The sequence below is a fragment of the Nerophis lumbriciformis genome, linkage group LG21 (assembly GCF_033978685.3).
Source record: "Nerophis lumbriciformis linkage group LG21, RoL_Nlum_v2.1, whole genome shotgun sequence".
Lineage (NCBI taxonomy): Eukaryota > Metazoa > Chordata > Actinopteri > Syngnathiformes > Syngnathidae > Nerophis > Nerophis lumbriciformis.
In genome coordinates, this window is record NC_084568.2 from 2,339,038 (window position 1) to 2,356,207 (window position 17,170).

The 17,170-nt window shown below is 42.6% G+C and overlaps 1 protein-coding gene across 3 annotated transcripts in view; it reads left to right on the forward strand.

Annotated features, from left to right (window-relative positions):
- Positions 1-17,170, forward strand: part of snx13 (sorting nexin 13) — a 112,304-nt gene that overhangs the window by 63,682 nt on the left and 31,452 nt on the right. For all 3 annotated transcript variants that reach the window (XM_061983231.1, XM_061983230.2, XM_061983232.2), the window contains exons 5-13: positions 228-349; positions 2,016-2,134; positions 2,197-2,301; positions 2,365-2,453; positions 2,513-2,596; positions 2,677-2,815; positions 9,531-9,619; positions 15,622-15,721; positions 15,797-15,990. In XM_061983231.1, the coding sequence (XP_061839215.1) occupies positions 228-349; positions 2,016-2,134; positions 2,197-2,301; positions 2,365-2,453; positions 2,513-2,596; positions 2,677-2,815; positions 9,531-9,619; positions 15,622-15,721; positions 15,797-15,990 (1,041 nt within the window). The remainder of the gene's footprint in view (positions 1-227; positions 350-2,015; positions 2,135-2,196; positions 2,302-2,364; positions 2,454-2,512; positions 2,597-2,676; positions 2,816-9,530; positions 9,620-15,621; positions 15,722-15,796; positions 15,991-17,170) is intronic.

Sequence of the window (17,170 nt, forward strand, 5' to 3'; positions counted from 1 at the left end):
ATATTTATCCATATATAAAGCGCACCGGGTTATAAGGCGCACTGTCAGCTTTTGAGAAAATTTGTGGTTTTTAGGTGCGCCTTATAGTGCGGAAAATACGGTACAAACAATTATTCCAACACCTGCCAATGACTTTTTTTAAGACTCTGATTGCCTTTTTATTCATAGAAAATTGAGTAATGAATATAGATTTTGTCTTGTCTTTGTTCTTCCATTGGCGCATGCAGGTGATCCAGTTTGCTTTGCGAGATTATATCCAGTATTGGTATTACACTCTGAGCGAGGACGAGTCTTTCTTACTGGAGATCAGACAGACTCTGCAGAATGCCCTGGTCCAGTTCTCCACACGGTAAAAAACCACACACTTTCTTTCAGAGATCCAATACAGTTGGGAACAATTAAAGTAATGATTGTGGTTGTAGTTTGCATTATCCAATCCAATCCAATCCACTTTATTTATATAGCACATTTAAACAACAAAATGTTTCCAAAGTGCTGCACAACAATATTAAACACAATTAAAAACAATATAAAATAAATGTGATTAAAAACCATTTCAAAGGGTAAAACCAATTAAAACAGTAAATAGAAAGCAAAAAGCGAAATTTTAAAAACACAGAGGACAACAGAGGACCACACAACTCACGTAGTGTTAAAAGCCAGAGAATAAAAGTGGGTCTTAAGACGAGACTTAAAACACTCCACTGTGGGAGCAGTTCGAACATGGAGGGGCAGAGTGTTCCAGAGCTTAGGGCCGACCACAGAGAAGGCCCTGTCTCCCCTGGTTTTAAGTCTCGTCTTGGACACCACGAGCTGGAGCTGGCTCTCGGACCTCAGAGCGCGCGCAGGATTGTAAGTTTGGATGAGGTCCGAGATATACTGAGGTGCCAGTCCATGTAAAGCTTTAAAAACAAACAGCAAGGTTTTAAAATCAATTCTAAAATGAACAGGGAGCCAGTGCAAACTCTCAAGGATTGGGGTTATATGCTGGCGTCTCCTGGCCCCTGTTAAAAGTTGTGCTGCCGCATTCTGGACTAACTGCAACCGGGAGAGAGCTTTTTGGCTAATGCCAGCATAAAGTGCATTGCAGTAGTCCAGGCCACTTGAAATAAAAGCATGCACGACTTGTTCAAAAAGGTTCAAAGTTAAAAACGGTTTTACCTTTGCTAAAAGACAAAGATGATAAAAACACGATTTTAAAACGCCATTGACTTGTTTGTCAAGTTTAAAATGGCTGTCTATAGTGACGCCAAGGCTGGTGACTTTGGGACGCACATCATTTTGCAATGGTCCCAAGTCAGTGAGGGCCGGACCAAACACTAAAATTTCCGTTTTTCCCTCATTCATTATTAAAAAATTCTGGGCTAACCAAGCCTTGACGTCGCATAGACAGTTGAGAAGGGGTGTCAGGGGGCCGTGGCCTTTTGAAATAGGCATATAAATTTGGCAGTCGTCTGCATAAAAGTGATAAAACACTCCATGCCTCTTAAAAATCTCTCCAAGAGGAAGAAGGTACAGTGCAAACAGGATGGGGCCTAGAATAGATCCCTGGGGGACACCACAGTAAAGCGGAGCAGAAGAAGAAGTGGCGTCCCCCAGCCTGACAGAGAAGGACCTTTCTGACAGGTAGGATCTAAACCACTCTAATGCAGTCCCCCTGACACCCACACAGTCTCTCAGGCGATCTAAAAGAATTGTGTGGTGGACTGTGTCAAAGGCAGCTGTAAGATCTAAAAGCACTAAAATGGCAGAGCTGCCAGAATCAGATATTAAAAGCAAATCATTAAAAACCTTTAAAAGTGCAGATTCAGTACTGTGCAAAGCTTTGTATCCAGACTGAAATGGATCTAAAGTGCAATTTTCATCTAAAAAAGGCTGTAGTTGCGCCAAAACACATTTCTCCAAAATTTTTGACACAAAAGGTAATTTAGAAATGGGCCGATAATTATCAGCTATTTATTTATTCAGCTCTCACACTAATTAGCGTGTTCCTGTTTTTTTTTGTATGTGTGAAGGTCCAAAGAGGTGGACTGGCAGCCTTACTTCACCACCCGCCTGGTGGACGACTTTGCCACCCATTTGCGTGTCTTTCGTAAAGCTCAGGATCGTCTCCCGGACAGAGACGATAAACAAAGTAAACACAAAATGAATGACGCACGATGAGAAGTGAGAGTAACGGTCGTGTCGTCCAAACAGGGGACATAACGGAGGAGCTGATCGACTCATTTTTTGAGGCGGAAGTGGAGATGGAAAGGAAGATTTGTCGAGACGTAGTGTGCACTTCTCAGAAGGATGAAGAAGGTAGACAAAGTCACGCGCGTGTGTCTGCGCGTTCACATCGTGCTGAACAACTTCTTGTGTCAGGTTTCCTTCGAGACTTGTGCGAGTTGCTTCTGTACCTGTTACTACCTCCTGGAGACTTCCACAACAAGAATATGCGATACTTTTTAAGAGTAAGTACACGTCAGAAAGTCTCAGTAGCCCTACTTCACCTGGGATGTGTTTTTATTAGGAGGTGTTGGCACGTGGTGTCCTCCTTCCTCTCATTAACCAGCTGAGCGACCCAGACTACATCAATCAGTTTGTCATTTGGATGGTACGACTTGGAACACTTTTGGCATTGAAACATCTCACAGCTGTGTGTTTTTGACAGTGATTCAGAGTGTGTGCTCATAGATCCGGGACTCCAGCTGTAACTACGAAGCGTTTATGAACATCCTCAAGCTGACGGACAAGCCTGCCGAGCTGGAGGCCGTGAAGGACAAGGTGATGGAGGAGCTGCAGTACCTGCGCTCGCTGGACACAGCAGGAGATGGTCAGTCATTATCACTTGCAGCTTCATACCCCTCTAAACCAGAGCTGGGCAAATATTTTGACTCGGGGGACAAATTGAGAGAAAAAATGTGTCTGGGGCGGCCAACGTGTATGTGTGTATAAATTATACAGTGGGGCAAACAAGTATTTAGTCAGCCACCGATTGTGCAAGTTCTCCCACTTAAAATGATGACAGAGGTCTGTAATTTTCATCATAGGTACACTTCAACTGTGAGAGACAGAATGTGAAAAAAAAAATCCAGGAATTCACATTGTAGGAATTTTAAAGAATTTATTTGTAAATTATGGTGGAAAATAAGTACCGTATTTTCCGCACCATAAAGCGCCCTGGGTTATAAGCCGCGCCTTCAATGAACGGCATATTTCAAAACTTTGTCCACCTATAAGCCGCCCCGTGTTGTAAGCCGCATCTAACTGCGCTAAAGGAATGTCAAAAAAACAGTCAGATAGGTCAGTCAAACTTTAATAATATATTAAAAACCAGCGTGATGTGGGCGCGCATGGAGTCGTATATCAACATGGACGGAGCTGCGTGAAAAAAGCTACCCGGCCTCTTCGCGTAAACTTACCTTAACCACTCGCTCATCTTTTCTTCATCCAGCCATCCCTTCGAGTTAGCTTTTATGATGACGCCGGCTGGAAAGGTCTCTTTTGGCAAGGTCTTCCTTTTGAATATCACCATGGGTGGAAGTTTCTGGCCATTAGCATGGCAAGCTAGAACCACAGTGAAGGATGACTTCTCATTCCCTGTGGTGCGAATATTCACCGTACGTGCTCCCGTTGTATCCACAGTGCGGTTCACAGGAATATCAAAAGTCAGTGGAACCTCGTCCATGTTGATAATGTTCTCTGGCCGGATCTTTTTTTCAGCTATCTTGTTTTTACAATATGCACGGAAAGTAGCCAGCTTTTCTTGAAAGTCTTTAGGCAGTTGCTGTGAAATAGTAGTCCGTGTGCGGATGGAGAGATTGCGTCTTTTCATGAACCGGATCCCTGTCGCTTAGTAGGAGCCATTTTGTGGTCTTTACAGATGTAAACACACAAAGGAAATGAAATGTACGGTAATATCCGCGCGCTTCTTCTTCTTCTACGCGGGCGGGTGGTTGCTTACAGTAGAAGAAGAAGCGCTTCCTGTTCTATGGGGGCGGGTGCTTACCTTGGCGGTTGCTTGCATAGAAGAAGAAGCACTTCCTCTTCTACGGGGAAAAAAGATGGCGGCTGTTTACCGTAGTTGCGAGACCGAAACTTTATGAAAATGAATCTTAATATTAATCCATATATAAAGCGCACCGGGTTAAAAGCCGCACTGTCAGCTTTTGAGTAAATTTGTGGTTTTTAGGTGCGGCTAATAGTGCGGAAAATACGGTATTTGGTCACTTCAAACAAGGAAGATCTCTGGCTCTCACAGACCTGTAAGAGCAATTATCAGAAAATGGAAGACATACAAGACCACTGATAATCTCCCTCGATCTGGGGCTCCACGCAAGATCTCATCCCGTGGGGTCAAAATGATCAGGAGAACGGTGAGCAAAAATCCCAGAACCACACGGGGGGACCCGGTGAATGACCTGCAAAGAGCTGGGACCAAAGTAACAAAGGTTACCATCAGTAACACACTACACCGACAGGGAATCAAATCCTACAGTGCCAGACGTGTCCCCCTGCTTAAGCCAGTGCATGTCCAGGCCCGTCTGAAGTTTGCCAGAGAGCACATGGATGATACAGCAGAGGATTGGGAGAATGTCATGTGGTCAGATGAAACCAAAATAGAACTTTTTGGTATAAACTCAACTCGTCGTGTTTAGAGGAAGAAGAATACTGAGTTGCATCCCAAGAACACCATACCTACTGTGAAGCATGGGGGTGGAAACATCATGCTTTGGGGCTGTTTTTCTGCTAAGGGGACAGGCTGACTGATCCGTGTTAAGGAAAGAATGAATGGGGCCATGTATCGTGAGATTTGAGCCAAAACCTCCTTCCATCAGTGAGAGCTTTGAAGATGAAACGTGGCTGGGTGACAAAGATCCCAAACACACCGCCCAGGCAACGAAGGAGTGGCTCCGTAAGAAACATTTGAAAGTCCTGGAGTGGCCTAGCCAGTCTCCAGACCTCAACCCCATAGAAAATCTGTGGAGGGAGTTGAAAGTCCGTGTTGCTCGGCGACAGCCCCAAAACATCACTGCTCTCGAGAAGATCTGCATGGAGGAATGGGCCAAAATACCAGCTACTGTGTGTGCAAACCTGGTAAAGACCTATAGTAATCATTTGACCTCTGTTATTGCCAACAAAGGTTATATTACAAAGTATTGAGTTGAATTTTTGTTATTGACCAAATACTTATTTTCCACCATAATTTACAAATAAATTCTTTAAAAATCCTACAATGGGAATTCCTGGATTTTTTTTTCACATTCTGTCTCTCACAGTTGAAGTGTACCTATGATGAAAAGTACAGACCTCTGTCATCATTTTAAGTGGGAGAACTTGCACAATTGGTGGCTGACCAAATACTTTTTTGCCCCACTGTATGTACCGTATTTTTCGGAGTATAAGTCGCACCGGAGTATAAGTCGCACCTGCCGAAAATGCATAATAAAAAAGGAAAAAAACATATATAAGTCGCACTGGAGCCCGGCCAAACTATGAAAAAAAACTGCGACTTATAGTCCGAAAAATACGATACACATTTGGCTGTAAAAATCTGCTGTACAGTATGTGTGTTTGGGTCCCTTTTTTTCAGGAACACTAATACCAAAAGTCACAGTGTCCGATAGAATTCTAAAAAGTTATGACAGACCACTTCAAAAAAACAGAATGGAATTTTACAGTTTTTTACTGAATGGGACACCCAAAATTAGGGATGTCCCGATCCGATATTTGGATCGGATCGGCCGCCGACATTTGCCAAAAAATGCGTATCGGCAAGGCATGGGAAAATGCCGATCCAGATCCAGTAAAAAAAAAAAAACTCCGCTCCGTGTTTTCCAACGCACCGATTTAAATAATACATTCCACTTTTCTGCTGCTCCCTAATTTCTGTTCCGCATTTTCCAGCACACCTTCAACACATGCACAGGTCTGTGGATTCTCACGCAGTTGCTTTTAGCTGCTATTACACGACAGGCTCTTCTCACTCTTTCCTGTGTCTCCCTCTCACAGACAGCAAGCGCACCTTCTTACACACGTCACATACTGTCACGTCATACGTCACATACGTATACGTCCTCTCCCAGCAGAGAGGTAGCAGCATGGTTAATGTTAGCTGTGATGCTAGCGCAGCCGTGTGACCAACGTTCTCTCTAAGGTGCGCGCTTGTGCAATTGCGCACTGCTCAAACGTCCTCTGCACATAGCAAATCTATGCTACGCACAAAATCAAATAAAAAAAATAAGCGCATAACAATTTTCGACACACGGACACGACAGAGAAAACAGTTTTCGTCATCATTGTTCAAATATTGTAACGTCTGTCGAGACGCTTATCCCCATTCGGTGCCACACACCCACACCATCAAAATGCCGAGGCAAAAATTTCCACATCAACACCGTATGAAAAAATTAGTGATTTTTTTAGTTGTGATTTCCTTCTCTGCATGAAAGTTTAAAAGTAGCATATATTAATGCAGTATGAAGAAGAATGTTTTAATGTAGACATGCAAGCCTTGAAAGAAAATGTTGAAAATCAAGACTACATTTCCTGCAAATGGGTGCATTTCTACCCTATATTTTAACTTTAGATTTATTCTCATATCAAACTCTTTTGGCTGTCTTTTTGACACTTACATCCGGCGCCCCCCTCCACACCCTGGATTATAAATAATGTAAATAATTCAATGTGATTATCTTGTGTGATGACTGTATTATGATGATAGTATATATCTGATAGTATATATCTGTATCATGAATCAATTTAAGTGGACCCCGACTTAAACAAGTGTAAAAACTTATTGGGGTGTTACCATTTAGTGGTCAATTGTACGGAATATGTACTTCACTGTGCAACCTACTAATAAAAGTCTCAATCAATCAATCAAAACACATAGAATCATCATACTGCTGTGATTATATGCATCAAGTGTTCATTCAAGGCTAAGGCAAAATATCGAGATATATATCGTGTATCGCAATATGGCCTTAAAATATCGCAATATTAAAAAAAGGCCATATCGCCCAGCCCTAGTTCAATGATGCCATTTCTGTTTGTCATGTATAATTTTGTCTATTTTGTGTTTATCCTTGAATAAACAGGTCAGTTTCTTGTTACCAACCATTGTGTATTATTCAAACTCCCCTAATTCAGCTGGCTAGTTGTTATCAAGAGTACTAAAACCCTTTTCAACATGATTCTGACAACTAAGTAGGCTAAATAACTTTAAACTTTAATACATGCTCGGATAGGCCAGTATCGGTCAGTATCGGTATCGGTCAGTATCGGTATCGGATCGGAAGTGCAAAAACAATATCGGTATCGGATCGGAAGTGCAAAAACCTGGATCGGGACATCCCTAGTTTCAATGCAAAGTAGGCCGTTAATGTGTTCCTGTATAGCAGTGGTCCCCAACCACCGGGCCGCACAAGAAATTCCCCCCCCAAAAAATATATTTTTTATTTATTTTTTATTAAATCAACATAAAATCGGTCAGTATCGGTATCAGATCGGAAGTGCAAAAACAATATCGGTATCGGATCGGAAGTGCAAAAACCTGTATCGGGACATCCCTACCCAAAATGTACATTAAAATAAAAAAAGTGGGATTTTCAATATTAACTATGAATAATAAAACACTGAATATTAACAACATATGAATGTCGCTCCTCTTTTACTTCTCAGACCAGCTCCTCCATGGTTGTGTATCTTTTACAATCAAGCAAAATGTAAAAAAAACAGCAAAATATGAATGCAAAGGGTAATAAACACCTACAATATGATATATTATCACTTTTATGCAGAAATTTGTTATAAAAATCTGCTTCCGCATCTGTTCCTGACACGTTTGTTTCGGGCTGGCTGCTCTGAAAACAAACCCCGCCCACTCTGCTTTGTTCCCTGTCTGAGCTGCTGTGACGTAGATTACCGTAATAACTCGCATAACACCCAAAAGCGCAGATTTCGACCATTTATATACTTTCGATAGTTCCCAGACTTACAGTCATTTAAAAACAGCACTGCGCGTCATAATGGCGGCGACAGTTTTGATGTTAAAGGTTTAACGGGCCGCATGTGGCCGTATTAGGGCTGCAGCTAACGATTATTTTTCTATCGATTAATCTATAGATTATTTTTTTCGATTAATCGGTTAATCTATAGATTATTTTTTTCGATTAATCTATAGATTATTTTTCCTTTTACCGATTATTTTTTTTATTTAAAATGAAGAGGAAAAAATAAATGTAGGCCAGTTTTTCAAAAGGCATGGCTTTTATTTACCAAAAAAAAAGTATGGCCACTCAGTCAACATTGACAACAACATGACAAAATATTCTGTAACAATGTAAACATTTAAAACTTTTAACATTCAACAAAATTAAAAGTAGCTTATTTGCTTTTTAATGTGCAAATATAAAAGTAAACATCCAGTGCAAATCTTAATATTCTGGAAAGTATAAGCATTTAAAAAGTAAAAGTATTGCTTATTTTGCTTTAAAATGTGCAAAAATAAAGATAAACATCCAATACAAAAAAGTGCAAAACGGAAATATTCTGTAACAAGTGTAAACATTTCAACAAAAGTAAAAGTATTGCTTATTTGCTAAAATGTGCAAAAATAAAGCTAAACATCCAATACAAAAAAGTGTACAGTGTAAACATTTCAACAAAAGTAAAAGTATTGCTTATTTTGCTTAATAATACAACAATGATAGTATGATTAAAGTGAAAGTTAATTGTTGGTTTGTACATAGTATATGTAACTGTTAATGTTGTAAAAGGTATTTGCACAACTAATTAACGTTAGCGTTTGTGACACGTCTTGTGCCGTGGGGTTCTTTCAGGACCGACAGACTGAACGCCAGACGGCTTTGCCAGGTTTACAATCTTTTAATTTTACACAAAGTCTTTTCTCTTCCAACTCTTTTCTCTTTCTTTCCTCGCTTTTCAGCTCCTCTTCCTCGCTCGCTCGTCGTCCCCTGTCTCTTGCGGCGTCGCCTCTCCACAGCGTTAAAGAGGAGCGCGTCTTTGTAAACACTGAACAGGCACGCCAAACGCGCCTCTCAGAGCAAACGGTGCTTTAGTTTATGAATTTACAACGCAGATACAAATGACACATTCATGTTTTTGTGTAATAATGACAACGTATACGCACGCGGACGAATGACTTGTTGATGGTGATGGCAAGAACGCTGTCGGGGGTTTTCTTTTCAAATGTTCGTTCATAGCCGTTGTGCTGCTATGATAGGCCATTTCCGCTCGACACAGTGTGCATACAACAACATTATTAGGCCGTTTATTGAAATACTCCCACACTTTTGACGACTTTTGGCGTGCTTTTTTCCCCTCGCTCGCATCGTCTGCTTTGCGCTCCGCCATGACAGTAGTGTGACGTAAATATGCGACGCGCCGACGCACAAAAACGGCGTCGACGTATTTACGTAACCGATGACGTCGACTACGTCGACGCGTCGTTTCAGCCTTAGGCCGTATTTTGACCAGGTCTGCTCTAAACACCCGACTGTGCTCCCCTTTTTTCTAACTGTTAGACATCAACGTGATCAAGAACCAGATAAACAGTCTTCTGTTTGTGAAGAAGGTGTGTGAAACCAGGATCCAAAGACTACGATCAGGCAAGGTAAGGACCCATGCAGTATGTTCACTGGTTTATCAAAGCTGGTATGTTGAAATAATCTGCATTGTTATTACACTTGAATCGATACGGTACCAATTCCCGGTACCTGGGAATCAATAAGAGTACTCAGCGGTACCAGTTTTTGGTACTTCTGTGTGTGTTCATGTGTTAAATGTTTTTTTCAATCTAACCTTTAACAGTGAGCTCATGATGATAACTGTGCTGTCCAGTTGTCCAGTTCTATGTCTCATTTGCAAGTAATATGATGGCCGCCATGGTACTCGAAGTTATTGCGTTTTTCTTTGTTTCTCGCATTTAACAAAGAAAGCATTTAACAAAGTTGCAATTCCAAGATGTTAGATTGCAGTAGTGTATAGGTTAAAGTTAAAGTACCAATGATTCTCACACACACTAGGTGTGGCGAAATTATTCTCTGCATTTGACCCATCACCCTTGATCACCCTCCTGGGAGGTGAGGGGAGCATTGAGCAGCAGCGGTGGTCGAGCCCGGGAATCATGTTTAGTGATTTAACCCCCAATTCCAACCCTTGATGCTGAGTGCCAAGCTGGGAGGTAATAGGTCCCATTTTTATAGTCTTTGGTATGACTCGGCCGGGGTTTGAACTCACAACCTACCCATGTCAGGGCAGACACTCTAACCACTAGGCCACTGACTACGGTGTGTTGCCAAGCCAGGTCTTTGCCAATAACTGAATCTTGTCCCTTTTTTCCGCCCTAAAAAGTGTTTGTACTGCAGTTGTTGTATTTATTCATGTGCGTCCTAGTTTTAGTTTGTATTGCTAAATTTGGAGGTGTTGAAATCTCTATTTAAAATCGCTAATGCTAATCAATAGCATGTTTATGGCAAATCCAATGTAAATTAGCATCAAGCTAGCACATTTTGATTTAATTAATTTATTTATTTGAATTAGGCCAAAATATATTCATCAACCTAGAGCAAGGGTCGGCAACCCGCGGCTCCGGAGCCGCATGCGGCTCTTTGATCACTCTGATGCGGCTCAGCAGCTTACTTGCTGAACCCTCTTCCAGATTTCAGTGCCTCTCGCAGAAAACTCCCGGGATTAATATTCACCTATTTTCACCCTTACAGCTATAATAAGGGCGTGCCATGATGGTACATCATTTGGCGCCCTCTACAATCTGTATTAACAGCGTGCCAGACCAACACTTGTTATACAATATACATCTGCTGCTTGCACACGTACGCGACAGCAAGGCATACTTGGTCAACTGCCACACAGGTTACACTGACGGTGACCATATAAAACTACTTTAACACTCTTACTAATAATGCGCCACACTTTGAACCAAAACCAAACAAGAATGACAAACACATTTCGGGAGAACATCTGCACCTTAACACAACATAAACACAACAGAACAAACACCCAGAATCCCATGCAGCCCTGACTCTTCCGGGCTACATTATACACCCCTGCTACCACCAAACCCCGCCCCCACCCAAAGCCTACTCCCTCACACATCCCCCCCCCCTCCTCTCTGTGCGTCTGTTGAGGTGGGCGGGGTTTGGTAGCGGGGGTGTATAATGTATCCCGGAAGAGTTAGGGCTGCATGGGATTCTGGGTATTTGTCCTGTTGTGTTTATGTTGTGTTACGGTGCAGATGTTCTCCCGAAATGTGTTTGTCATTCAAGTTTGGTGTGGGTTCACAGTGTGGCGCATTATTAATAAGAGTGTTAAAGTTCTTTTTTATACCGCCACCGTCAGTGTAACCTGTGTGGTTGTTGAGCAAGTATGCCTTGCTGTCATCTACGTGAGCAAGCAGGAGCCCCATACAACGTGTGGCTGAGCAGGCACGCTGGTTGTAGTAGGCGCTATATGCTGTACCATCAAGGTCAAGGTCAAGGTTCAAGGTTCAACTTTATTGTCCCCGCGGGGAAATTTGTCTTGGGCACAGTGCATCATTGCTTTCTTAACATACCCAAAAACAACAGAACAAAAACACAAGCACAGACACAACCACAACCATACAACTAACATTTATACATCAGAACATGGAGCTTGATAGACATAGGTGGCACTTTGATGTAGGCATAAAATCTACAGTATGGAGATAAAGATAAAGTACCAATGTGCATTGCACTAGAGCTCATGGATAAAGTGCTGTGTGCTAAAGTGCTTAGTTCTAAAGTGCTATGTGCTAAAGTGCTATGTGCTAAAAAAGTGCTAACCTATGTATTAAAATTCTATTGCACATTGTTGGTCAGCTTAATGGAGGCTGGAACAAATGATAATTTAAGGCGGTTAGATTTGCATAGTGGGACCCGGAGTCTTCTCCCTGATGGCAGGGTTCCATATTCAGGAAAGAGTGGGTGTTGTGAGTTGGAAATAATTTTCTTAGCTTTTTTCCTAACTGCCTGCTCATAGATGCTCTGTATAGGCTCATATTCTTTCCTCACGGCACGCATAACGCTGACAAGCGCTATTCATTTGAAACCCGCGTGCCACACCAGCTTAAAAATTCCATATAAAGGTGTGGGCAGCGTGTCTGAGACCCCTGGTTTATACATAACAAGAAGCAAAAAAAAAAAACATTGTATGCAGTGTTACTTCATTTAAAATTTCAAAAAATTTTGCGGCTCCCTTTGTTTTCTATAATTTGTGAAACTGGTCAAAATGGCTCTTTGACTGGTAAAGGTTGCCGACCCCTGCACTAGAGCAACAATGTAAATATGCCGGAGTTAGCACAACAGCTCATTTCCATCCGTTGTCCTAAGGCAGGTTAATACAGTAAACATTCAACAGGTCATGATACAAAAGAAAACATACATCACAAAACATTACACATTACAAGCATACCATAAGCACAGACCATGGACAAAAAAATAAAACAAACAACAAACAAAAAAAAACATGTGAATAATCTAATTGTGCATGCATGTCTGATTAGTTTTCAAGCAGTGTTTCAGTGCGGTTTTAAATGTTAAATAGGTGTCACAGTTTCTGACATGGGCTGGCCGCCTGTTCCATGACTGTATGCCTCTGGCTAATTTAGTCCTGTGCCTTTGTACATTGCAGTCCCCTCTGGTCACTGCTCTGGTGTTTATTTGACTGCTATTTTTTTTATTAATAAAATCTATCAAGGGAGGGGTAGCAAGTTTATTTAGAACTCTAAAGATGAGGCAAACATCCATGAATATCTGATAATTATCTAAATCCAAAATATTAAACCTACTTAAAATGTTACAATAATGCTACTTTAGAGGCTTTTTGTCTAGAATTTTTTTGTGTTCTCTTGAAGAGAGACTTTAGTGGCTTCAGGATATTCTCTGAGGCAGTGACGTGCAGTCATGGAAAGAAAAAAAATGTAAAAAGAAAAAAAATTTATTAAATTGTTATATGTATCCAGTGATTATACTATAGAGTTATTTTCCATTTAACTTCACCAGTTTTAGATTATTTTGTATTCAAAATCGTTGAATTTTCACATTTGCCGTTCAAATACTGAGAAGAGACGGTGCGGTGAACAGCAGCCAGTTGAGGCACGTCACTCAGTGCCTCAACATGGATTCCGGACTCGGCTAACTGCTGGCCTGCTGTGCAGTGAGACTGTATTGCTATATGAACTATATTATACATTTCCATAGTTTAGTTAGCTGAGGTATATAATGTACAGTGTATTTTGTCAACAACTGTATGTGTGTAACGTATTTCTTGTGCTGAGCGATCATAAAACGGCTGCAAAAGACGCACTGGCTGAGGCTCCAGTAACCCCGCCTCCTGCACCCCCGCCGTAGAATTGTTATATCAACTAAAGCCCACACTTAAACTTTCCACGTGCAAAATTGAATCTATTTAAAAAAATTATTTCATAAGAAGCCAAAAAGTGCAAAAACAATAATGTTTGTGTTGGAGGAGTTGTGAATGACTGCCGGGCCACAACATTAGGTACACCTGCACACTGCAGGTGTATCTAATTCACAACTCCTCCAACACGAACATTGTTTTTGCACTTTTTGGCTTCTTATTAAATAACTTTTGTAACCTATTTTCATGGGCTTTTCTCTTTGTGATGTTAAGTTCCTGTTATGCGCTGTTATACAGTATATGCCTTGAGCTCTTATTTTGAAGGCGCTAAGAGCGGAAGTGATGTCAATGAGTGGAGCGGAGGTTTTTGAAAGAAGGTAAATAAAGTGGTCCTCGTGTAAACTGGAGCCTCCGTGTTTGTTATTTTGTAGTTTCATACAGTATAGGCCACATTTATAAACCCTCGGTTACACTTTTTTAAATAGATTCAATCTTGCACGTGGAAAGTTGAAGTGAGGGCTTTAGTTGTGGACTTCATTTATAAGTAAAGGTAAGACAATAATAACGTTTTTTTTTATTAAATGTGCTTTTTTGTGTGCTACAGTTTGTATGTGTAAAGTTAAAGTTAAGTTAAAGTAGCAATGATTGTCACACACACACTAGGTGTGGTGAAATTTGTCGTCTGCATTTGACCCATCCCCTTGTTCACCCCCTGGGAGGTGAGGGGAGCAGTGGGCAGCAGCGGCGCCGCGCCCGGGAATCATTTTTTGTTGATTTAACCCCCAATTCCAAGCCTTGATGCTGAGTGCCAAGCAGGGAAGAATGCTGGTATGAGCTTTTAAACATAACCCGTTAACTGCTGCCAATCAAATGGTGAATAAGATACTCTTTAGGGTTCATATGTTTGTAAATCTGACTGTGATGAAGTCAGTGCCTCACCAGCCATCAACCTCACCGCACGTCACTGCTCTGAGGTATGGGACCAAGTTGTATAGCAGTAGTTTATGTGGCTGAATAACACGGCATGCATATATACCTTTGTAGTTAGAGGAGGTCTAATGTGTTTAAAATTGGACAGATTAGACTTAATTATATGTTCAATTTTCTTAACTTAAATTGAAGTTGGAATCAAAGACTACACCAAGATATTTAAATTGTTCTACCACATGTAATCCCTCACCATTGACTAGCACAGATGGTTGTTCACCATTCGCTGACTGCCGAGAGAAAAACATACAGACTGTTTTTTTTAGTGTTCAGATGCTGTCAAGTGTATTGGAGCCAGAGAGAACTGCAGCCTCTTCACATTTGGTTTTTGCATGAACATACAAAACGGTGTCATCAGCATTTTGAAAATCGTATGCTTCGTAGCATACCTGCTTTTTGGCATGGAAAATTACAACATTTCCTAGAGCAGGCCTGGGCAAAATATTTTGACTTGGGGGGAGGTCACATTTAGAGATAAAAATGTGTCTGGAGGCCGGTATTTCTATCTATATATTTATACGTTAGATCAGGAAAAAACACAGAGGCTATTTCATCCCTACAAGCCTGTTTCGCAGGTTTCCCTGCTCGTCAGGGGATTTTATTCTATTATTGTTTATTTTATAAAATCCCCTGACGAGCAGGGAAACTACGAAACAGGCTTGTAGGGATGAAGTAGTCTCTGTGTTTTGTCCTTACCTAACGTATGTTCCGCTCTACCCCGGTATTGAGCACTGTATAACAGATAAGCCACAGAAACCACGACTAACTATCTATGTATATACCAGTGACGTGCGGTGAGGTTGATGGCTGGTGAGGCACTGACTTCATCACAGTCAGATTTACAAACATATGAACCCTAAAGAGTATCTTATTCACCATTTGATTGGCAGCAGTTAACGGGTTATGTTTAAAAGCTCATACCAGCATTCTTCCCTGCTTGGCACTCAGCATCAAGGGTTGGAATTGGGGGTTAAATCACCAAAAATGATTCCCGGGCGCGGCCACCGCTGCTGCCCACTGCTCCCCTCACCTCCCAGGGGGTGATCAAGGGTGATGGGTCAAATGCAGAGAATAATTTCGCCACACCTCGTGTGTGTGTGACTATCATTGGTACTTTAACTTTAACTTTTAACTTTAAAAGTACTACATTTGGTGCTGTATTTGCTGAACAACATGTTAATTGGTTAATGTGTGGAGCCAGCTGGGTAATTCTTCATCATCTGTGTGTAGGAAGTGGACGCCTTGAAGCTGGCGGCCAACTTCGGCAAGCTGTGTGTCATCCCGCTGGATCACATCCTCATCCACAACATCGCCCTGCAGTTCTTCATGGGTAAACGCCGAGAGGCGCATTCCGAAGACGGCACGTCACGCCACCGCATTCCTGATAAATGCAATTTTATGGCAGATTTCATGCAGGCGGCCGGTGCCCAGGCAGAACTCTTCTTCTGGCTCACCGTGGAGGGCTACCGGGTGACGGCGCAGCAGCAGCTGGAGGCCATGCAGCGATGGCAAAAAGACGGCAAGAAGCAACCCAGCACGACCAAGGGGCTCTTGAAGGCAGCTGCACTGGGCGTCTATGAGCAATACCTCTCTGACAAGGTCCACACTCCATCACTTAACACTTACAAACCAGTTGTCTAACTTTTCCGGTCAAGAATCCAAAATCAGTCCTTACAGAATTTTGCAGGCTTAAAATTTGCAGCAGCTTTTTGTTTTATTATTATTATTATTATTTTTTTTTTAAGTGCATTGTTTTGAGGCTTTTTAAATAACATTGCATCAGCATGTGATTCTCACAAATTTGCTGTCAATGTTTTACTGTGAAAACATTTTGACAATGCACATGAATCACTTTTAACACCATTTTGAGTCACAGACACACAAGAACGCCTTGTTTCATTAACTTTACCAATGTAGGTACCCGTTAGAGATGCGCGGTTTGCGGACACAACCGCGGAGTCCGCGGATCAGGCGGTTGAAATTAAAAAAAATTACCGTAGATTTTATCCGCGGGTCGGGTCGGGTCGGGCTGTTGAAATTAAAAAAAATTTGATTTTAAATAGATTCAGGCGGGTGGCAGCTAAACCAATTGGTAAATATATATACATAGTTAAATGTTGTTACCCACATACGAAAAACGAGCAGGCACCTGCTGCATATGCCACAACAGAAGAAGAAAAAAAAAAGAGATGGACACTTTTACGGAGCGGAGAAGGGACGCCTCGCCGGGGTCCGGGACCGAGGCCCCTTCCCCCGAGAGGGCCCCACCGGGAGCCGTAGCTGAGGCGATCCGCGAGAAGGGCCCGACGCACGTCCAGGGTCACCACCGCACCGACACCCCGCCTCGTCCGCCTTCGCCGCGGCCGCAGCTTACCTGCCCGCCACCCCCGTGGCCGGGGGCTCGTAACAGGGGTCACTCCGCACGCTCCGCGCGCGCAGCTTACCTGCCCGCCACCCCTGTTGCCGGGGGCGCGTAACAGGGGTCACTCCGCGCGCAGTGCGCTCACGAAAGGGGTGGGGCTCACCCTGGTTGATATAGACAGCAGGACGGTGGCCATGGAAGTCGGAACCCGCTAAGGAGTGTGTAACAACCCACCTGCCGAATCAACTAGCCCTGAAAATGGATGGCGCTGGAGCGTCGGGCCCATACCCGGCCGTCGCCGGCAGCGAGAGCCGCGAGGGCTAGGCCGCGACGAGTAGGATGGCCGCCGCGGTGCGCGCTGAAGCCTCGGGCGCGAGCCCGGGTGGAGCCGCCGCAGGTGCGAGGGACATCGCACCT